This window comes from Ovis canadensis, chromosome 10 (assembly GCF_042477335.2).
Source record: "Ovis canadensis isolate MfBH-ARS-UI-01 breed Bighorn chromosome 10, ARS-UI_OviCan_v2, whole genome shotgun sequence".
Lineage (NCBI taxonomy): Eukaryota > Metazoa > Chordata > Mammalia > Artiodactyla > Bovidae > Ovis > Ovis canadensis.
Genome location: NC_091254.1, coordinates 35,684,813 through 35,707,071, shown reverse-complemented (window position 1 = coordinate 35,707,071; position 22,259 = coordinate 35,684,813). Strand labels below are relative to the sequence as shown.

At 52.1% G+C, this 22,259-nt stretch overlaps 1 protein-coding gene across 6 annotated transcripts in view; it reads left to right on the top strand.

Moving 5' to 3' along the window:
* The window catches only part of ATP7B (ATPase copper transporting beta), a 75,408-nt gene extending 53,570 nt beyond the window's left edge, over positions 1 to 21,838 (top strand). For 3 of the 6 annotated variants that reach the window (XM_069601440.1, XM_069601441.1, XM_069601436.1), the window contains 15 exons: positions 348 to 519; positions 1,738 to 1,971; positions 2,669 to 2,760; positions 6,233 to 6,360; positions 6,462 to 6,616; positions 6,836 to 6,970; positions 10,181 to 10,375; positions 12,213 to 12,395; positions 14,172 to 14,340; positions 15,690 to 15,833; positions 16,568 to 16,710; positions 18,086 to 18,289; positions 18,369 to 18,486; positions 19,775 to 19,877; positions 20,624 to 21,838. In XM_069601440.1, coding sequence (XP_069457541.1) covers positions 348 to 519; positions 1,738 to 1,971; positions 2,669 to 2,760; positions 6,233 to 6,360; positions 6,462 to 6,616; positions 6,836 to 6,970; positions 10,181 to 10,375; positions 12,213 to 12,395; positions 14,172 to 14,340; positions 15,690 to 15,833; positions 16,568 to 16,710; positions 18,086 to 18,289; positions 18,369 to 18,486; positions 19,775 to 19,877; positions 20,624 to 20,897 — 2,449 coding nt within the window. In that variant the 3' untranslated portion in view covers positions 20,898 to 21,838. Of the gene's footprint in view, positions 1 to 347; positions 520 to 1,737; positions 1,972 to 2,668; positions 2,761 to 6,232; positions 6,361 to 6,461; positions 6,617 to 6,835; positions 6,971 to 10,180; positions 10,376 to 12,212; positions 12,396 to 14,171; positions 14,341 to 15,689; positions 15,834 to 16,567; positions 16,711 to 18,085; positions 18,290 to 18,368; positions 18,487 to 19,119; positions 19,479 to 19,774; positions 19,878 to 20,623 lie in introns of those variants that run through there. The other 3 variants (XM_069601437.1, XM_069601439.1, XM_069601438.1) reach the window with 3 other exon arrangements.
* Positions 21,839 to 22,259: the final 421 nt, after the last annotated feature.

Sequence of the window (22,259 nt, the reverse complement as noted above, 5' to 3'; positions counted from 1 at the left end):
AGTAGCGGTCATAGTCTGAGGATGGTCAGCCTCTTTGGGGCTGAACTCTCAGCTTTTTCTGGGCCTTGGTTGCCTCAGCTGTAGGTTGGAGGTACCGCTTCGGCTACGGGCAGACCAGGGCTACGTCTAAACATTCCTGGAGCATCCTTGCAGGGAGGTTTAGACCTTTGTTGTCCCCTCAGATGGCCAATGTAGGGAGCGAGCACTGCTTTCACTGTAGCCCTTGGTGGTCTGTCCCAGGCACGGGGCAGAGGCAAGTCTCAAACCAAGTCCTCGGGAGGGGCCCAGCCTGGAAGCCAGGGGGCAAGTGGAGCCTGACATGTCCGTGTTGCTGCGTTGCTTTCCAGGTGGAAGAACTCTTTCCTGTGCAGCCTGGTGTTTGGCATCCCCGTCATGGGTTTAATGATCTATATGTTGATACCCAGCCATGAGCCTCAGTCCTCGGTCCTGGACCACAACGTCATCCCAGGACTGTCCATCCTGAATCTCATCTTCTTTATCTTGTGCACCTTTGTCCAGGTGTGTATCGGGGGCTGGCGGGAGGCACACCTGCGCGGCATGCCTGCGTGTGGCCGGCAGGTGCTGGCCGCTTAGCATGCTGTCCATTGCTCCAAGTGCCTCTTCACTGCCTATTTCCCCATCACCCAGCCCGTTACTGATTTTTTCTATCTTATGGCTGACACTAAGGGCCTAACATAGGGAACGAGAAAGGACCTAGCTTCATGGACAGTTCACAGATGACCAGACTCCCCTGGAACAGCAGTCCTTTCGAGGCAAGGCTTGGTGATCCAGTGTAGCGCTTTTGCCTTTTTCCCACTGAATTCACCCTTAGAAGCAGCAGCTGGACCACCCTGGAGCTGTTGCTGCTCTTCTATATCTTGTCTTGAATGACCGAGATGCGGTCCCGGGAAATCATAATTTAAAGGGCACAGCCCTTGTGTTATGTCTACCTTGGGGACCACATTCAGGAACTAGCTGTGTTTCTGGTGGGAGACATGCCTTCCATTTATTTTCGAATATAAAATAAAACTCCTGACTTAATATTAGGCTTAATACTAGAATATTAGAATTAATTCATATTAATTAGGACTGTCTGGAGGCAAGTATCTGTAGGCTGAATTTGTTTGTTTTTTTTTTAACAGATCTTCATCTGTATAGGGAAAATACATATTTACATACATATATGTCTGTGTGTGTATGTATTCACTACTACAGATATAGGCCTTTTTTACAGCCGAAATAGACTTATACTAGACCCACTGATGGAGAAGGCAGTGGCACCCCACTCCAGTACTCTTGCCTGGAAAATCCCATGGGTGGAGGAGGCTGGTGGGCTGCAGTCCATGGGGTCGCTAAGGGTCGGACACGACTGAAGTGACTTAGCAGCAGACCTACTGATCTATAACTGGCTTTGTCACTCAGCCACGTACTGTGTACATTTCTCCCATCAGCGGTCTCTTCAGGGACCGCATAGCACTGTGCCCAGTGTGAACGCACCGTGATCTCTTTCACCTTCTTCACCATCCATGGACATTTACATGGCTGAGTCCTCCGGGTCTTAAAGGTCCCCCATGAGCATATCCACTCCTGTGGCCAGAAGTCCTCTGAGTGAGGAAGTACATTTCATACGTGTCAGTTATGGAGGGCAAAGGGATGTCCGCGGCATGGGTGAGCCCAGAGTATTTGCAGGCCCGAGGGCCCCCGTCACGACTGTCACTCTCCCCCACCGCCTTCCAGTTCCTCGGCGGCTGGTACTTCTATGTCCAGGCCTACAAATCTCTGAGACACGGGATGGCCAACATGGACGTGCTCATCGTGCTGGCCACGAGCATCGCCTACGTCTACTCCCTCGTCATCCTGGTGGTGGCCGTGGCCGAGAAGGCCGAGAGGAGCCCCGTGACCTTCTTTGACACGCCCCCCATGCTCTTCGTCTTCATCGCCCTGGGGCGGTGGCTGGAACACGTGGTGAAGGTAACTGCAGCCTCAGATTAAAGGCAGAGCTCTTTCCTCAGTAGCACAAACCTCAGTTCATCTGAGCACCGTGGTTAGAATTACTCATGATACACCGTCAAGGGCACGACTCGAAGAAACGTGAAACCTACATATAATTAGGTCCCCCGGCTGCTAATCTCCAAACCAGTCGCTACTTCTAAAATCCCAGCTAATCTGGTTAATTATTAAAAGCCTTTGTTCAGGCGCCACGTGCACTGGAAAGAACTCTGGCTTTCGGGTCAGAGGTCGCATCGTCTCTTGGTAAATAACCGAGCATGTGGCTTCCTGGATTAGATGTCCACATTCCCACCTCAGGGTCATGCCGTTCTTACCACCATTGTTCCAGATGTCAGTGTGTCCTATAAGAGAGTGGAAGTCGGGTCCTAAAAAAGTTAGAGTGAACCTAAAAGAAAACCGTCAGTGGGCAGATGGGTATTGTTTCTTCCACCTGAAATGTAATTCGCAGGACTTGGTGGCCCCAGGGTAGTGACAGCACAGCTCTGTCCCCGGGCGAGGGGTGACACCCATCCTGAAAGCCTGCAGATGTGTGGAGGGGCTGTCAAGGGACCGCCTTTCCTTGCAGGGTCTTCTCTAACACCAGCCTTGTGAGTGATAGCCTGGGTTTGCACAGGTCGGCTTACTCTCGCTCACACTTCACATTCTGGTTGTTTCTTAGAGCAAAACCTCAGAAGCGCTTGCCAGACTCATGTCTCTGCAAGCCACGGAAGCCACCGTCGTGACCCTTGGTGAAGACAACGTGATCATCAGGTAATCATCCCTGTCAGAAGTCCTTGATCAATTCATAGCAGCGTGCGTGCTGCACAGCACACACCCATGGTGTATAGGACGTGACACACGACCTTGCAAGGGCCGGCGCAGCCACGACAGAAGGATCCCTCCTGTAAGCCCACTTCAGCAGGCAGAGCGTTTACATACTAAGATGAGGTTCAAGGGGGTGCATGTGTGCCAGACGCCAAGTGAGAGGTGCAGGCGGTGTGTCTGGAACTTAGAAGGAGAAGGCTGCTGCTGCTGCTGCTAAGTCACTTCAGTCATGTCCGACTCTGTGCGACCCGATAGATGGCAGCCCACCAGGCTCCCCCGTCCCTGGGATTCTCCAGTCAAGAACACTGGAGTGGGTTGCCATTTCCTTCTCCAGTGCATTAAAGTGAAAAGTGAAAGTAAAGTCACTCAGTCGTGCCCGACTCTTAGTGACCCCATGGACTGTAACCTACCAGGCTCCTTTGTCCATGGGATTTTCCAGGCAAAGTACTGGAGTGGGTTGCCATTGCCTTCTCCAAAGGAGAAGGCTAGTGGTGGTCAAACAGAGCTTCCCAGGATATGGTGCATGAGCTGGGTCTGCCTCGCAAGATTTGGAAGATTTAGACAGGCTGAGAGATACAAGTTCAACTTGATACTGAGGTAGGAGTTTAACTAGCACAAGAATAAAAAAGGGAGGAGTGTCTTTCTTCTTTAGAAGGTTAACTGCTAAGTCACTTCAGTCGTGTCCAACTCTTTGTGACCCTATGGACTCTAGCCCACCAAGCTCCTCTGTCCATGGGGTTCTCCAGGCTAGAATACTGGAGTCGGTTGCCATGCCCTCCTCCAGGGGATCTTCCCGACCCAGGGATCAAACTAGGGGTCGAACCTGTGTCTCTTACATCTCCTGCATTAGTAGACAGGTTCTTTATCAGTAGCACCACCTGGGAAGCCCTATGTATAAGATTGGCAGATATTAAAAACAATAATGATTATTGTCATTATTGGACTTATATAGCATTTACTATTTGCCAGATGCTATACTAACATGTTTGTGTTTAACCAAAAGAGAAAAAAATAAGCCCCTTATGAGGAAGGAACTCCTAGTACTCTTATTGTACAGATGTGGACACTGAGGTTCAGAGAGGCTAAGCAACTGGCCCAGGGTCACACAGGTGTTAAGTAGTGGAATTGGGACAGAACCTACACTGTTCGTTCCAGAGCCCACGTTCTTTACAGTTGCATATACTGACTCTTGGGCTCCCCTGGTGGCACAGTGGTAAAGAATCTGCTTGCCAATGCAGGAGATGCAGGTTCGATCCCCGGGCCTGCAAAATCTCCTGGAGGGGGAAATGGCAAGCAGCTCCAGTATTCTTGCAGAATTCCTTGGATGGAGGAGCCTGGCGGGCTATAGTCCATGGGGTTACCAAGAGTCAGACATGACTGAGCAGCTAAGCACACACACACGCACAAACTGACTCTAAATCATGTTTCATAACATGGGCGTTTTTACAGAATAAGGCTTCTGCATATCTCCGGTCAGCCTCATTTTAACGGTTAGTTCTCGGCCTTCTTTGCATCCCGGAAACCGCTCTGGTCCCACCACTGTCCCCTTTAGCCTGTGGCCTCGCTTCTGGCTTCAGGGAGACACAGCACTTCTTCTGCTGGCTGCCTCCAGCTCCTGTCTGGTTTCCTCATCTTGCAGTCTCTCAGCCCCCTCCAGTCTTCCTTATTCCTCCACCGGTTGCTGAAGTCGCTTTTGCCAGAGACATCAAATCATGTCCATGAACCAAATCCTACCGTTACTCTCATTTAATGCTCATGTCAGCCTCTCACCAGCATTTCCCCTCCTTTTCTGTCCCTTTAAAACTTTGTCTTTTTCTTTTTTTTATTAAGCTGTCGCTTACCTTCACTGAAGAACATAAATCCCAAGTGTGGGGTGTGATGGATTTTATACATAGTTGCAACAACATCCACAACATCCGCATATTCAGTGCCGTGGGGTGGGTGTCCCCTCCTGTGGGTGCTTCTGCCTGCTCAGCCTCTTAAGATGGGGTGTCCCAGGTCTCTTTTCTAGCCATGCTCCTGCGGAAGCTCTTACCATTTCCGACTTTCAATTCTGTCTGTATTTTGACAGCTTCCCGGTTTGACCTCTAATCTCAGCTCAAATCCAGTTTCTCACCCCTATTGTCTGACTCAGTGGACACGAGTTTGAGTAAGCTCCCGGAGTTAGTGATGGACAGGGAGGCCTGGCATGCTGCAGTCCATGGGGTCGCAAAGAGTCAGACACGACTGAGCAACTGGACTGAACTGAACTCTTCGGACTGGCCACATCTGTGTGGAGGTCAGGCAAGCATCTCTGGCTTACCATGTGAGACCAGAGACCTCATCTCTCCTTTCCTGTTTCCCTTCTGTAGCTGCTTTCTCATAGGCATCTCTTTCTCATTAAACGCCTTCTCATCTACCCAGCTTCTCAACCTGCAACTGAGAGCTCATGCTTGCTTTTCTTAGGTGTTCAGCGCATCCACACGTCTTTCTAACACCTTGTGCCCCAAAGCTCCTGAGTCTCACTTCCCTCCACCTTCAGCCCAGGCCATCTTTCACTTGAGAGGCTGCCACAGCCTGACTCCTCTCTCAGCTTCTGTTGTTGCCCCTACAGCCCATTCTCATGTAGCAGCCAGAGACGTGACTTGAAAATGTGAACCAGTGTCACTTTCCCACTAAAAACCTTATGCCCAAAGCCCACACTTTGCTCTGCAAGACCCAACATGGTCCGGGTTCTGTGTGCTTCACTTAAACCCCTCCAGTCCTGCCTGCAGCCTTCCTGTTTTCTCAAAGGCCCCTTCCATCCTTCCATAGGGCTTTGCGTTAGCCGTTCTTTTTCTCCTAAATTTTCTTTTCTTTACCAGGCCTTAGTTGCTGCACACAGGTTCTAAAGTTGCAGCATGTGAACTCTTAGTTGTGGTATGTGGGATCTAGTTCCCTGATCAGGGATCGAACCCAGCCCCCCTGCATGGGGACGGTGGAGTCTTAGCCACTGGACCACAGGGAAGTCCCTCTCCCTTGAGTTTTCTTTCCTTATAAGTTGGGTCCTCTTGTCATCCAGCTGAAATGTCATCTTCAAATGAGACCTGTCCCCTTCCCTCCTCCTCCTCCACCACAGAAAACAGCCCTCCAGTCACCTCGCTGTCAGCATAGCACTTGTTTAAGTCTTCAACTATCTTGCTGGTCTGTTTGCTCCACAGAATTGACTTCATGAGGGTTGGGACTTGGCTGTCCTTCTCACCGCTGTGTCCCCAGCTCTAGGACAGTGCCTGGCACCCAGCAGCTGCACAGTATTGACTCAGGCTGTACGCAGTAGGGAAAATGACGACTGCTGCTCGGAGTAAAGCTGGCGGAGTGTCCAGAACCCGACCTGGGTGACATGCCAGGGGGCAGGCTTCCCGCGGGGCCCTGAATGTAACCTGAGCGGCTTCTGTTGCAGGGAGGAGCAGGTGCCCATGGAGCTGGTGCAACGAGGTGACATCATCAAGGTGGTCCCCGGGGGCAAGTTTCCCGTGGACGGGAAAGTCCTAGAAGGCAACACCATGGCCGACGAGTCCCTCATCACAGGTGTGGACTCGGTCCCTTTGGGTGGGCGTCAGTGCCCTGCCTGGGCCCTGGGGACACCGATCGGGCTCCTCACGTAACGTTGGTCCCCTCCCCACCTCTAGGAGAGGCCATGCCCGTCACCAAGAAGCCCGGAAGCATGGTAATCGCCGGGTCCATGAACGCCCATGGCTCTGTGCTCATCACTGCCACCCACGTGGGCAATGATACCACCTTGGCCCAGATTGTGAAGCTAGTGGAAGAGGCCCAGATGTCCAAGGTACTGAAGGAATTTTAAAAGCAGTATAACTTCAGTTCCCTGCTTTTAGAAATTATTCCAAGAGTCCCACAGAATCAGGCAGATTTTATTGAGTTAGAGAGACTGACTAATAACTATAGTTAATGAGGGAGCTAGGAATCCCAGCCCTTGTCCACCCATGGCCGGTATATTTCTTCAGAGTTTGTAACTTCCCACGATCTTGGTGTTTTATTTCCCTAGGCACCCATTCAGCAACTGGCTGACCGGTTTAGTGGATATTTTGTCCCATTTATCATCATCATTTCAACTGTGACGTTGGTGGTATGGATTGTAATCGGTTTTATCGATTTTGGTGTTGTTCAGAAATACTTTCCTGTAAGTTGAATGTTGTGGGCAGTGTGGTTGCTGTGTTTTAAATAATCAATTGCCATTAATAGTGTTTTTTCATGTCTTAGATTCATTGAGCTTTAATTCTCCATTACAACTTATTTGTTTGCTTCACTTATTGGTAGCACAACCTCGGCCAGGGTGGGACAATCAATCAATCACTCGACTCCTGCAGGTTTTTTTTTTGTGATTCACTAAAGACACTTTTTACTTTCTGATAATTTCCAACACCGTTGGCTCTCAGTTGTAATGCTTAAAGCATTTGCATTTTTGCACTGTTGGCCATTTTTGAGGTTGTGAAACACGCATCATAGAAGACAGGTCACATCAGTCACGATTTCAATTATCGTTTTTGTTGTTCAATCGCTCAGTCGTGTCTGACTCTTTGCAACCCCATGGACTACAGCATGCCAGGCTTCCCTGTCCTTTACCATCTCCCAGAGTTTTCGTGCAGTTTCAATAGCATGATAATATTCTTTAACCATTTTTAAGAAAAATATATTTTTGGCTGGCTGTGTCCAAATAAATCTAACCTTGCAGCTTCCCGAGTAATGCTAATAGCTTTTTGATAATTATTAGGCATTATATATGAAACAATGGAATATACATTTTTGAGTTTAAAAAGTGGAAGAATACTGTCTTCGGAAATACAATTTTATCAAATTTCAAAAAGTTACAAAAAGTTTCTGCTTCAAGGACTTCCCTGGCGGTCCAGTGGTTAAGACTTGCACTGCAGGGGATGTGGCTTCCCCCCTGGTCAGGGAACTGAGGTCTTGTATGCTGCATGGCGCCGCCAAAAAAACACACCTTTTTCTGCTTTGGAAATGACTGTGTACATGTGTGATTCCCAATCGGGGGTGATTTTGGTTGACAGTGTCTGAAGGTGTTTTTGGTTGTCGTGACTAAGGTAGGGGGGCTACTGGCATTTAATAAATAGAAGCCAGGAATGCAGCTGAACACCCAGCAGTTCACAGGACAGGCCCCCACAACAAAGAATTATTTGGCTCCAAATGTCAGTGGTGCTGAATTTGAGAAACCTTGATAGACAGAAAAAGCTGATGGCCCACTGGGAATAGCATTTGATAACTGCCCAGTGAGTGGAACAACACTTTCCCTTATTTTTAAAAATATCTCAGACTTAGCCCAGTCTAATGCATATTTTGCCTTAGAGCCATAAAATAAGAAACTGTAAATACAGAATGAACATTAAAAAACCATTTTTTTCTATAGAGGCATATCATATATTCTCGGGTGCGTGTCATTCACTTAGCTGTCATTTCGTCCCTCACATTTACTTGCTTAAGATGAAAGATGTCCAAGTTAGATACTTTCTGACATCTAAGGAGATTTCTATGCTTAGAAGAGAACCCTGTGACTGTATTCCTAGAACTTCTTGCCAGTGGTTATTATGGCACATGACCACCAGAAATTCTGGTTTTGTGGGAGAGCATCTCGTTGGCACATGCCTGTGGGAAACTCAGTCCTGAACAAGTTGGAATGGGTGGCTTCCTGCTGATCCCTGCCTTTCTGTCTTACTTTTGCTTCTTTTGTTTTTATTTGCGATATCAGGGAGGATGCTGGCACCAGAGGTACTATATGTTCCTTTAAGACATTGTTGTTACTCTGCTCTGTGAAAATCGTTTGTAGGGACAGGGTTCATGTTCCCCCTCCAGAAGTGCACCCCACCTCCCTCAAAATGCAAGGTGTGATTTTGACAAGAATCCCTGGCTTTAAAGAAGCACCCATCTTTACCTCTAAAACATCACACGATGGGTTAAACACCATGCCCTTCTACCTAAATCAAACTGTTTCTGTGAAAATTGAATGACCCTTACTAATGTATCTTATTTTAGAATCCCACCTTTCAAAGACTAGATCGAAGCTGAAGAGATGGTGGTCTGTATCCTCCATTTAGAAAACAGACATTTCACTGTAATTAAGTGACTCCAGCATCTCTCAGTTGTTTACCAGAGCCACTAGCCATTTTGAAAGATAAGCTGAGATCACTCAAGATGTTAGATTACAGATAATCATACCGACGTGTGTCACCAGGTAACTGGGAAGGAGACCTGTATTTTTTTTTTTGGTTTGGGATTTATAATGGAAACGGTAAAAAATAGAAGAAAATAAAGATGGCTCCAAACCCCTATGCTTTGGTGAACATCTTTGCAGGATTGTTGAAGGGCTGTGTAGAGATGTAGGCAGATAATTTTGCACTAATTAACACATGTCATTTTGTGCTTGTTTTTTTGTCAGCAATGTAACTGATATCGTTCCATGTGAATAAGTATATGTGTACATCATCATTTTAACATCCACATAATATTCCATTATGCAAGCTATACATACAATTTAACCAATCCCCTATTGATTGTTCCCAGTTTTTTGCCTTTATGAACAAACGCTATGAGAAATATCTTCATATCTGTTCCCACGTGTTTATTACCTTAGAGTCAATTCTCTGGAAATCTATAATGTTTTAAAGCTTTATAATAATAATAAAAGAATAATGATAATATAATAGTTATAAAAGAATAATGATAATGTAATAGTTATAATTTCTCAGAAGCTTCTCTTTCTATGTCAGGAGCGGTCTTATGTACATTTATATTTATATGTATTTATATGTGGTGGTAGTCGATAAGTTGTGTCCGACTCTTGTGGCCCCATGGACTGTATATTATCTCCTTTAATCTTTACAAAAACCTGGGAGATGGGCATTATCATCTCCGTTTTGAGGGAGCTGAGACACACCGTCAGGGCCATGACGTGGACCTACATGGTCCAGTTGTAGACTCTGTGTTCTTGCCCTGTTGGGGATTTGTGTGTAATTCTCTCCTCTCATAGTGCCTTTCCCTGAAGATCAGGTTGGGAAGGTGGGATGTGGAGCAGTAACATGAGCCGTGCAGTAGCGCGTCCTGAGCCAGGCACCATCCAACCATCTCAGATCCCCCGACTGCACTGGGATGTTCTTTGTTATTTTTTTAATGAATTTTCATTGGAAGATAGTTGATTTACAGTGTTGTGCTAGTTTCTACTTCACAGCAAAGTGAGTCAGTTACACGTACATATATCCACTCTTTTTTAGATACTGTTCCCATAGAGGTCATGACAGAGTGAGACGTGCTTTTGTGATCAGAGTTCTGTGTGATGCCTCGTCTGACTCTCACCCTGCCTCCATCTCTCCCCTCTCGTCAGGCCCCCAGCAAGGGCATCTCCCAGGCCGAGGTGGTCCTGCGGTTCGCGTTCCAGACGTCCATCACAGTGCTCTGCATCGCCTGCCCCTGCTCGCTGGGCCTGGCCACGCCCACGGCCGTCATGGTGGGCACCGGGGTGGCCGCCCAGAACGGCATCCTCATCAAGGGCGGCAAGCCCCTGGAGATGGCCCACAAGGTTGGCTCCCCCGCTCCCTTCGAGGTCTCGGGTGGGGTGATTGTGTAGCTGTACAATGGCGCAATTTTTTTTTTCATTAGTCCTAGTGAAAAGAGTACTTGTTTAAATTTCATATTCAAATTTGAGTTTGAAAATGAGGAAAACCTGAAAGAGGGCTCGTTAAGCCCTGCTGATTAAGTAAAACAGAAGCCACGATTCACTGGGGATGACGTAGGAACCACAGCAGTTCACAGTTAAAGGACTGAATGCTGTATAAATAATCTCAGTGACAGCACAGAGGTGGGGGCTGGTTGTGTCCATTTTATAGCTGAGGAAAGTGCAGCGGGGGCCCGGGGGCCTTGCCAGGGGGCCTGCAGCTCAGACATGCAGAGCCAGACTCAGGGCCAGGTGGTCGGGCTCCGGGGAAGGTCCCCGGACCTTGGGGTGGAGAAGCGGGTGGCAATATCTATGAGCAATCTCCTTTCAGTCAGCAACCCCAGCCTTCCGTCCTCCCTTTATTTCTTCGCTATCTGTTGAGTGCTTACCGTGTGGATCCCGTGCTGGGCCCCAGCTCTGAAGGATCTTACAGTCTAGTGAGACAGACAGACCTGGGGCAGGTAAACTGCAGGTGCCATGTAGAGTGTGAGCTGCTGTGAGGATGGTGTGAGAGGCCTGACTGTAGACTTGTGTGTGTTCGATGGGACGGGGGTTGATGCAGGTGGACCGGGAAGGTCTGGGACCTGCCGGTTGGCAGCACTGGAAGGGGGTCCGGCCACGGGACCAGCACATGGAAGGGACTCAGAGGTCGCGATGCCCGGTCCCAGACCCCATAGATCGGGAGACCGTGACTGTTTCCCCGTCATTGTGTCCCCGGTGTCTTGCCCAGAGCCCGACACGTGGCGATCACCCCACAGATATTTTCTGAATAAATAAATGAGGACAGTCATGGAGTGAGAGACGGACAGGAGAGGAAGGGAGGAAGGAGGCGGAGAGAGGGGCCTTGAAGAGCCTTGCAGGTTTATTTAGTCCAGGATCCACAGCTTACCCAAAAAACGGGGTGAAGTGGGGTCAAGCACCTGCATGATCGCAGGCTGGGAAGATCCTCCCGGCGGCCTAGTTGGGGCTGGAATAAAAGCCGGCCAGAATGGTTGAGGGAAGACCCGTTAACGGTGATGAAGTCAGAAACAAGAAGGGGAGTCTGTTGTTTGCTAAATGGGGGCAACCGAGCCTGCAGGATGCAGTCTGAGCACAGCAAGGGCCGACCTTGTCCAGGCTCCGGGGACTGGTGGACTTGGCCATCTAAGCGCAGTAGCCGAGTATGGCCAAGCCCAGACCCGCAGAGACCAGTGCAAGGCTGCTGTTGACCGAGGGGGACGGGCCCTCAGGCTGGCTTTGTGGTTACTTGTAAGGCCAGGGAACACTCCCTTCCTTTCTTGAACGTGGAGCTGGAGAACGCTGTTCTCCGTAGGCTTTTGCACTGACACAGGCCAGAGAAAACAGTGCTTAGCCCGGCAGACAGGGTGGACAGCGAGAAGGGCAGGCCCCCAGGGTCGGCCTCCTGACGTGACACCAGGAGAGGTCTGCACGGTGTTACTGTCTGGGGAGGGTACCATACCGCCTCCTGTTACATCAGAGTGAGAGCTCCTGTGGAGTTTTTGAGAACTGGGCAGAGAGGGAGCTAAGTTTTTTGCAGCAGGAGAGGTTAACCCTTGGGATGGGCATAGAGGATTCTGTTATGAGATGTGAAGGAGTGTTGTTACCTGCTCGGGGTGGGTCGGGTGAAGTTCTGCCTTGAGCTTGTGAGGGCTCTGAGAGCCCCATCTGTGTTTGGTTACTGAGATGGGGTTGTTTCTGGCAGATAAAGACCGTGATGTTCGACAAAACCGGCACCATTACCCACGGGGTCCCCAAAGTCTCGAGGGTCCTCCTGCTCGTGGACATGGCCACGCTGCCGCTGCGGAAGGTGCTCGCTGTGGTGGGGACCGCGGAGGCCAGCAGCGAGCACCCCCTGGGCGTGGCAGTGACCAGATACTGTAAAGAGGTAGGTGCATTGGGCGTTGCTGGGCCCTCGCTCCCCCCAGCTCCCCACTCCCACCAGCTGCCCCGAAAGACTCGCAGCTCCTTCCTCCACACACGCCTTTTCTCCTCGCCGCCCTTGGCCCCCCGAGCCAGCTGCTTCTGGCAGGGGGCCTTGGCATGTGTGCTTAAAGAGACTGGCTCAGATGGTAAAGAATCTGCCTGCGACGTGAGACGCAGGTTCAATCCTTGGGTCGGGAAGATCCCCTGGAGAAGGGAATGGCAACCTACTGCACTAGTCTTGCCTGGAGAATCCCATGGACAGAGGAGCCTGGTGGGCTACTGTCCCTGGGGTCGCAAAGGGTTGGACCGACTGAGTGACTCACACTTTCACTTTGGTGTGTGTGGCCTGGAAATGGCTGGGCAGTCCCCCTTGGAGCAGGTGGGGGTGCAGCTCACAGCGGCAGGTCCCCTCTCACGTTTCCAGATGATCACAAAGCAGCTCAGCGTGCAGGGTCATACATTAGGCATTCCCTGAGCATCCGAGCTCGGGACAGTAAGAATTAATAAGATGCGAACTCTGCCTGCTGGGAGCTGAGGGTCGAGTGAGGAAGACAGACACACGGATTCAGTCCTTTATGAGCATTTCGTGCAAAGGGATACAAACATGGATGGGCTGTTGGGGCGAGGGCAGGAGAAGTCCGCTCCACAGGGGACGCCTGGGATGGAGGTGAAGCAGCAGAAGTGACCAGAGGTCTGTGGGTTGTTGGCAGAGTCAGTGGTGAGCCATCACCCTTGACTCTCCAGACAAAAGGGCCAGGTGAGCGTTCTCTGTTTTCAGTCTGAACATGGAGGCCCCAGGGATGTGCTGGAATATCGCCCTAAACAACGTGTAAACTGTCTGGACGGTACAATCACCAGTAAATGTCATGGGTGACATGGATGCCTTGAGGAAAAGCTGACAACTCTTGACGGACAGGGAGTCTTCCAGAATGCTCATGTTGTGTTGCGTCCTTTGTGTGGGGCTCGGCTGTTTCCCCTCTCAACCTCCTGATGTTTCAGGAAAGATTCAGTTCACCCCAGGCATCCCTTCTGTTCTGTTAGCCGAATAAGCCCAGGTCCTTTCTCCTGCCGTGTCGCCCCTTTCCCCCAGGGTCTGTACACGGACAGTTAGCTCAGAAGAGTTAATTACCACTTACCTATTCTGTAGTTTTATGAAATTATTTTCAGCATAAAAATAAAATCTTCCCCTCCTCTGGCACCTTCAGCCCTGCTGCCCCCAGCCTTTACTTGAAAGTGTTTGATGTGCACGGCCTTTGTCTTTTCTGGACCACATCCTGTCCAGCATGCCCAGGCATCCAGATTCTAGGAGAGAATGTCGCTCAGTTGTGTCTAACTCTTTGCGATTCCATGGACTGCAGCATACCAGGGAAGCTCCATCACCAACTCCTGGAGCTTGCTCAAACTCATGTCCATTGAGTCAGTGATGCCATCCAGCCATCTCATCCTCTGTCATCCCCTTCTTATCCTGCCTTCAGTCTTTCCCAGCATCAGGCTCTTCCAGTGAGCCGGCTCTTCACATCAGGTGGCCAGAGTTGAGGCTGTTTTAAGCATCTGTGTCAGATGAGAGAAAAAGAGCTGCTGGCTCGAGTCCCTCTCTCTCCCTTTCTGGGAAGTTCTCCCACCGTCCCTCCCTTAATTCCCAGCAGCGGCTGCTCTCCCCGCTGCCCTCACCCCACCCCTGTCCTGCCTCCCTCTCAACTCACCCCTGTTCTCTGCTTCCTCTCCCCGTGCTCCCCAGGAACTTGGCACGGAGACCCTGGGGTGCTGCATGGACTTCCAGGCGGTGCCCGGCTGTGGAATCAGCTGCAAAGTCAGCAGCGTGGAGAGCATCCTTGCCCAGGGCGAGCACCTGCAGGGCCCACCAACTGCTCACCAGAACAGAGTCGGCAGCGAGCCCTCAGAAACAGGTATCCTTGGCCTCGGTCTCCACCGCTCCGTCTGCCAGGGGCTGGGTCCAACCACCGAGGGCGCCAAGCCAGGCTCACCCCGAGGTTCCTGCTTGTGAGAGGGTTGACTAGGGGCTGGTGTGCTGCCCGTCTGCCTCCCAGGGCAGCCTGCAGCTTCTCTCATGTCCTCTGATGTGGCTCGATGCTAATGGCAGACAGAAGTGGCGTATGACTTAAAATTCACAGTTTGCTTTCTGTCGTTGTTCAGTCGCTTAGTCGTGTCCAACTCTGCCACCCCATGGACTGCAGCATGCCAGCTTCCCTGTCCTTCACCATCTCCCTGAGCTTGCTCAAACTCATGTCCATTGAGTCAGTGATGCCATCCAACCATCTCATCCTCTGTCGTCCCCTTCTCCTCCTGCCCTCAACCTTTCCCAGCATCAGGGTCTTTGCCAAGGAGTCGGAGTTTGCTTACCTGCCCCCTAATCTTGAGTCTCCTCTTTCTTATCCCAGGCCAGTCTTGCTTCTCGTCAGCTACAGGGTAGACCAATGGGAGTCCTCTTGTTCTTGATAACCAGGAAACCTCCATGTGGTCGTCTCTGATGGGATATGACGTATTTACGAAGCTAGCAGCAGTCAGGGACAGAGGATGGAAATGGTCTACCTAAGGAAGAGCGGACACTGGAGGGGCAGCTGCTTTTTGAATGATGGCCCTGGTTTTTTAAAGAGTGGCTTGCTAGCCATCAACATAAGAATGGAACCAAAGCCTCAAACCAAAAAAAAACCCAGGTTGAGTTTTGCTAAGTATATTAGTAGTTAAATTTTGATTTAGATTTTATTGTTACCCACCTTCTAGCCATTTAAAGCCCCTGATGACCTTTCCTCTGCCTTGCAGGGACCTGCCTGTCTGTGTCATCTGAGTTAGAGGTGACAGGTGCAGGGCTCACCTGGCCTTTTAGGAGGTGTAGCCTCAGTGTTTCACACACACAGGCTGGTGGTTGGCTGGTTCACCTTGTGTTGTCTGTACTGAGCCGGAGAGGAGTCTAGTCAATTCTGAACACATAATTAACTGCTCTAATCCCTGTAGAAACGGCAGCAGACACCTCTAAAGGCCAGTAGGTACACTACGTGGCATTTAATGTGTTTGTAACACCTTCACACGCCTTAATTCTCACCACGGTTCTGCATGTTAATTGTCCTTTTCTTCCCCCCTGGTCCTTCAATGCTGGTGGCAAGAGATGCTTTCCAGGTTGTGGTTTTTCCAGAACCATCGGGTGGACATTTTGCTACGAGAAGGATCCCGTGGTCTTCAGTGCTTTCTCACGGTGACCTCGGGCTCTGTGGGAATAATCGCACCCTCTTTCGAGCAGACGCAGCCACGCAGACCTTCTCTGTGCTGATCGGAAACCGGGAATGGATGAGGCGCAACGGCCTGACCGTCACCAGCGACGTCCGCGACGCCATGACCGACCACGAGACGAAGGGCCAGACGGCCATCCTGGTCGCCATCGATGGTACTGCCCCGCTCCCCTGCCCTCTGCTCTCGAGGGGAGCTGGAGACGCCAGGCAGAAATCGAGGCTTCCTTTAAAAAAAAAAAGTTTCTCTCTGTTATTTTTAGTTCTATTTTCTCCTTCTCATGAGTCCTTTAAACCCACCACCCCCTCAGCTCAAGAGCTGGAACTGACTCAATTAAAATGCCTCTTACCCACCTTCACTCTCGTTTCTCCATCACGCCTCTCTCACACACCTTCCTGTGTCAGTCTCCAGAGTCACTAAAAACAAAACTCTACACAAGTGTTCTCTGTAGGAAGAGACAGAAAGGAAGGGTGGATTTCCTAGCTGTTTGGACAGTTGTCACTTTTTACGTAGCATTTGTTGTATATCTCCTGTTTAATGGCTGACGGTTATTGAGTTATTATGAGTCAGGCACTCCACAAAGCAATAGATGTTCCTTACAAAAAATGTGGAAAATTCCGAGAACTTTGGAAGAAATGGAATATCCCTCATTTTCCCACCCCTCAGGGAGCCGCTGCCAACTTTCTGATAGTCCTTCCAGACTTTTGTGTGCATCTGGAAATGTATATAAATTTAAAAAGCAAAATCAAAACTGTGCGTCCTGTTGTACGATCCGGCGTTTTGTTTTGGCCTGTGACATGGTGTTAGGGACACTGTCTCTGGCCGCTGAGTCTGCCTTGCTCCTCTGCTGCCCGGGCCCTGTCGCGTGCTCACCCGTGGTGTCTCCGGCAGGTGTGCTGTGCGGCATGATCGCTGTCGCGGACTCGGTCAAGCAGGAGGCCGCCCTGGCCGTGCACACGCTGAAGAGCATGGGCGTGGACGTGGTGCTCATCACCGGGGACAACCGCAAGACAGCCAGGGCCATCGCCACCCAGGTGCGGGCCAGGGGCTGGTGTGTCTCCCACCTCGGCAATTACAGGCAATTTTAAGCTGGCAGAAACAGTTGGAGGAAGGGTGACTCAGTGGTAAAGAGTCAGCCTGCCAGTGCAGGAGATGCAGCTTTGATCCCTGGGTTGGGAAGGTCCCCTGGAGAAGGAAATGGCACCCCACTCCAGTGTTCTTGCCTGGAGAATCCAATGGACAGAGGAGCCTGGCGGGCTACAGTCCGTAGGTTCATAAAAGAGTCGGTCACACGACTGAGTGACTCAGCAATAAGAGCAGCAGTGCGTGGAGCACTCAGCTTTGCTCTGCTCTTTTCTCTCCGCCGGGGCTTTCCTCTCCACCTGCTCTGATCTGCTCCGAGCCCACAGGGGGACCACCTTGCTGCTACCCCAAAGGCCACATCGCTGGAGCCCGGGTGCTATAATTTCTGCACGGCTGGCTGCAGCCCCAGAGAAGCAGTTACAGTGTTCTCTACTTCCCAGACTCTGCAGTGAGGAAGAAAGACCATGGCTTTAGGGCTGCGATAAACACTCTTGCCGCCTTTATGTTAAGGGAGTGTTTTGCCACCCAGCTCTTCTCACGCTGCACCAACTGGCTCCTGGGTCCCAGCAGGTCTCCCTCTGCGCTTGGCTCTGAGTTTGCAGCACAAGGGCAGCACGGCTGCCTGCCTGCCTTCCTGGCCTGCTGCGCGAGGATGGCTCCAGTGCAGACTCCTGGCAGTTATATACCAGCCCTTCGGGAAATGTGTGTAAAGCTGTCTGCTTTTGAAAATGACTTGGTTCTTTGAGGGGAGCAGTGGCACCTGTCTTAGCCATCCTTCTAAGAGTACTCACTTTCCCTAGTTAAAGCTCATTCAGGCATTCAGCAAGCACTCACTAAGCCGCGTCGAGAGCATGGCCCTCGGGGAGCTCACAGTTCTGTTGGGAGGGTGACCCAGGAGCGAGTGTTAACCGTGTACAGGGTGCTGCCAGCCTACCCCTCAGCCTGGCAGACAGGGACACCTTCCAGGGGAGAGGAGGCCTGAGTCAGGGGTGGTCCCCAGTCAGAATGGGGAGGGCTGGGGAAAGAGAAGAGCCCTTTGCAGGACCAAGCAGGTAGCGTGGCACCACCCGCAGGTGCCAGTGACGGCTGCTTTGGAGAGGTCACCAGGTCAGCATGTGGAGAGGAGCACTGGGAGGGTGGGATGTGGGGGTGACATTGGGACCGGAGTGGGGGTGCGTTTGCTGTGTGCCCCACAATCTGCAGGGCTTGCCGTGGGGTGGGTTTGGGGTGGCTCCTGGGCTTCTGCTCCTGCTGCTGCCCCCTGGCAACACCGGATGTTATTGTGTACTGACTTTTTTATCCAGTGCCGTTTCTCTTTCCTTCCAGGTTGGCATCAACAAAGTCTTTGCAGAGGTGCTGCCTTCTCACAAGGTGGCCAAGGTCCAGGAGCTGCAGAACCAGGGGAAGAGAGTGGCCATGGTGGGCGACGGCGTGAACGACTCCCCGGCCCTGGCGCAGGCCGACGTGGGCATTGCCATCGGCACGGGCACTGACGTGGCCATCGAGGCGGCCGACGTCGTCCTCATCAGGGTGAGCTCGGCTGCGGCTCCCCGTCCCCGTGGCCCCCACCCACCCCACACACCCACTCACCTATGGTCCTCTCCCACAGAATGACCTGCTCGATGTGGTGGCCAGCATCCACCTCTCCAGGAGGACCGTCTGGAGAATACGGCTCAACCTGGTGCTGGCGCTGATCTACAATCTGATCGGGATCCCCGTCGCGGCAGGTAGGCCCCTCTCACCGCCCTGTTCCCTCGACCCCAGCTGCGGCCAGAAGCCTCTGGAAAGAGTTAATTTGCTTATGTTCTGCTCTGTAAGTGTCTAAGGTAGAGGGCATGGGAGGGCATGGCAGTCAATACTCCAGTATTCTTGCTGGGAGAATCCCCATGGACAGAGGGGCCTGGCGGGCTATGGTCCATGGAGTCGCAAAGAGCATGAAAGATGAATGAGAAACTGCAGGGAAGAACCAGGCCTCCATTCACTCCAGGCCGCTCTGAAAAGCTGGCCAAGGTGCTTGATCCTATTTACCATGGCCTTATTTTCCAGAGCATTATTAAGACACACAGTCTGAAAAGTAATCATTCTTAACAGTTATGGGGCACCTGCTGCATGCTAGGTTCAGGGATCAATGCTTCAGAACTTTACCTTAAGAATTAATTCCGCCCAGGTTTTACCCTGACTCAGGAATAGCTGTGGAAAGCGATGGACATTTTCTGCTTCCTAACCTCTCCCTCCCCCACTGAATCTTGTGTCACCAGACAGGGAAAAGTTCTAGACCCTCATGCAAGGGAAACGTCCATGTGAGCCAAGACCTATTTTTTTTCCTTTTCTTTCTCTTTTTTTAATTGGGATCTTCCCAGATCAGGGATCAAGCCCGTGTCTCCTGCATTGGCTGGCAGGTTCTTTACCACTGAGCCACCAGGGAAGCCCCGAGACCGTACTGAAACAAGACTTTCCCACCACACGTGCCCCTCTTGTGCCTGAGCACGCGGTGGATCGGCGTGTCCGCCACAGCCTGGCTCTGGTAGATGCACTTCCTGCCCCAGAGCTGGCTCAGCGGCTCGTCCCTTCCCATGCTTGTGGCTCTATCCCGGGACCTGGTATCATCACCCTTTATCAAGGGCTTTGACACCCTCGAGGAGGGACCTTCCGTGTAGACGGGGACCGTGGTCATTAGCATCTTGTCCCAATGCTCACACCTCCGAGGGGCCCCGGGATGGCTGCCCCAAAGGGTCCCTGGGGTGCCCTGTCCTCTGGAGCTTCCCCCAGACCAGTGATGCCACCTCTGGACAGTCCCAGGAAGGTCTGGACAGGTAGGGGACTCAGTTCCCTCGACTCAGTCCCCACCGCCCAGCTCTGAGTCAGCCTGCCTCAGCTCCACGGGCCCATGGCCAGCACCCAGCAGGAGGCTTCTGAGCTGCCCAGAGGAGGACAGCATTGGGTGGGCAGCGAGGCTGGGCCCTCCTTGCTATCTGCCCTGGGCCACGGCCTGAGTGTTGTCCTCCCCTCGACCAGGTGTCTTCATACCCATTGGCGTTGTGCTGCAGCCGTGGATGGGCTCGGCGGCCATGGCGGCCTCCTCTGTGTCTGTGGTCCTCTCGTCACTGCAGCTCAAGTGGTGAGTCCCCATGGCGGGCCTGGGCCGGGGCGGGTGTGTAGCTCACTCCCTCACTGGGGACACCTGCCACGGCCACAGCCAGAGGCCCTGAGCATGGCCAAGCATGTGTTTGTGTAAATGATTTCTCAACCTCGAGCCAGCGGTTGCCACTTAGCAGTCACCACGCGTGGCTTGTTCCAGTTATTCTGCTCGAGGGCTGTTTATGTAAATATATGGTCATAGGATCCTGTTTGTTATCATTTTCCCTCTTATACAAGAGACGCTTATTCATGTTTTCATCTAACAAGAGTTAATAACAGCCTACTATGTACCGGGGGCTTCCCAGGTGGCTCTGATGGTCAAGAACCCGCCTGCCAATGCAGGAGACATAGGAGATCCGGGTTCGATCCCTGGGTTGAGAAGATCCCCAGGAGGAGGGCATGACAACCCTCTCCAGTGTTCTTGCCTGGAGAATCCCATGGACTGAGGAGCCTGGTGGGCTACAGTCCTTGGGGTCGCAGAGTCGGACACGACTGAAGCAACTTGGCACGCATGCTCTATACTATGTACCAGGCATCTGGGCTGAAGTTTTTAAATCAGGCAGAGCTGAACCTTAGCAGTTCAGTGGCCTTTCCTTTAGAACCCACGAGGCTCTGATACTGCGTGTCAGTAGAAGACTCGATGAGAGGGCTGCACGGGGCTTATTAAAAGGGGGGGCGGGATGCTGTGCGCCCAGGCTCAAGCGCTCTTGGATCCCCGCCCTGCAGCTACAGGAAGCCGGACCTGGCGCGGTACGAGGCGCAGGCGCACGGCCACATGAAGCCCCTGAGCGCGTCGCAGGTCAGCGTGCGCGTCGGCATGGACGACCGCCGGCGCGACTCCCCGCGGGCCTCGGCCTGGGACCAGGTCAGCTACGTCAGCCAGGTGTCCCTGTCCCCCCTCAAGTCCGACAAGCTGTCCCGGCACAGCGGCGCGGCCGACGACAGGGGCGACAAGTGGTCTCTGCTCCTGAATGACCGGGACGAGGAGCAGGGCATCTGAAAGCCTCCCCCGCGGCTGATGCTCCCAGCCCGCAGCGGCAGCAGCAGGCAGCCGAGCCCCTCCAGGCCTGGGCGAATATTCTGGATCACCCCTTCCCTGCGCCCGGGGGCGCGATTCCCCGGGTTCCATGGGCCCAGGGGAATGCGTGCTTGCCCACGCGCTAGTGGGCTCATCGGACACCTTGCTGTGGCCTCAAGAAGAGGAAGGACAAGCCCTCCTCGCATCCCCTGCCTTAGCATTTGTGACACGACCAGTCTCATTGGGTCCAGCATCTTCGCTGTGCCCCTCCACAGAGCTCATAGAAACTTCCGGGTCCGGCTCTTTCTGACAGCACCCATGCGCATCGCGTGCCTGAGACCACCTGTACCTCAGGTGCCCCCTTGTTTTCTGCTGGGGCCGTCTCTTCCTCCTCTGCCCTTGATGGTGGGGGTGTGACACCCCGTCATCTGAGGGCAGGGCTGACATCCTCACATCCCCTCTGCTGCTCTCCAAGGGGCTCCTGTGCTCCTGCCTGAACCCCTTGCCCATGCGACCACCAGAAAGCCTGCCACGCTTCTCCTTGGTGACCAGAGGTCTTGGTTGTCTGCGAACCGCTTCTTCCTAGAGTCCTGGCTTCTCACGCCTAATCCAGTGTGGTTGCTGACTGTCGCTGCCTAGCTGGGCTGAGGGTCTGAGAGCCTGAGGCTTGAGAAATTCGGCTTCCTGTGGGGTCCTGGGGGAGGCATGTGGCTCAAGATACTGCTTGCCTGGTTTCAGGGGCTTCAGTTGCATGGCCTGTGGTGTGACAGTCGCCTCACAGGGTCTGGTATGGGGTTCAGGTCTGTGCTCCCCAGAGCCGTGCAGCCCTGGGGCAGTGAGACCCAAGTAAGAGTTAGGGTTAGGGTTAGGGTTAGGACTCCTGCACATGGAGCTGGTGCCTTAGGAAGGGGGTGCCCACCACTCCCAAGGGAACTGTTTCTAACTTCCAGTGGCCTTTATGGTTGCATGATAATCAGCGCGACAGCAGTGGGCCCACAGCAGACTCCGAGCTTGGTGGTGATTGGCAGAGCCTGTGGAGGTCTGCTAATACTAGCCAAATCTGACTAAGTGAGTGGAGCCTGTTCTCAGTTTCAAGGGAGAAGCCCTTATCACACACTTCACACACACTTTAGTTATTTATTGTCAGTTATTTTTCAGGGGGATATAAGCACTTTTTATTGCTTACCTCTAATCGTCACAGTGAACTAGCAAAGTAGATACAACATTGTCCACATTTCACACAGGCGGGAAACAGGCTCAGAGAGGCTAGGAATCCCGCCAAGGATCACACAGCCAGTGTGCATGCCGGAGCAGGGATCTGAATTCATGTCCGCGGGCCCTGAA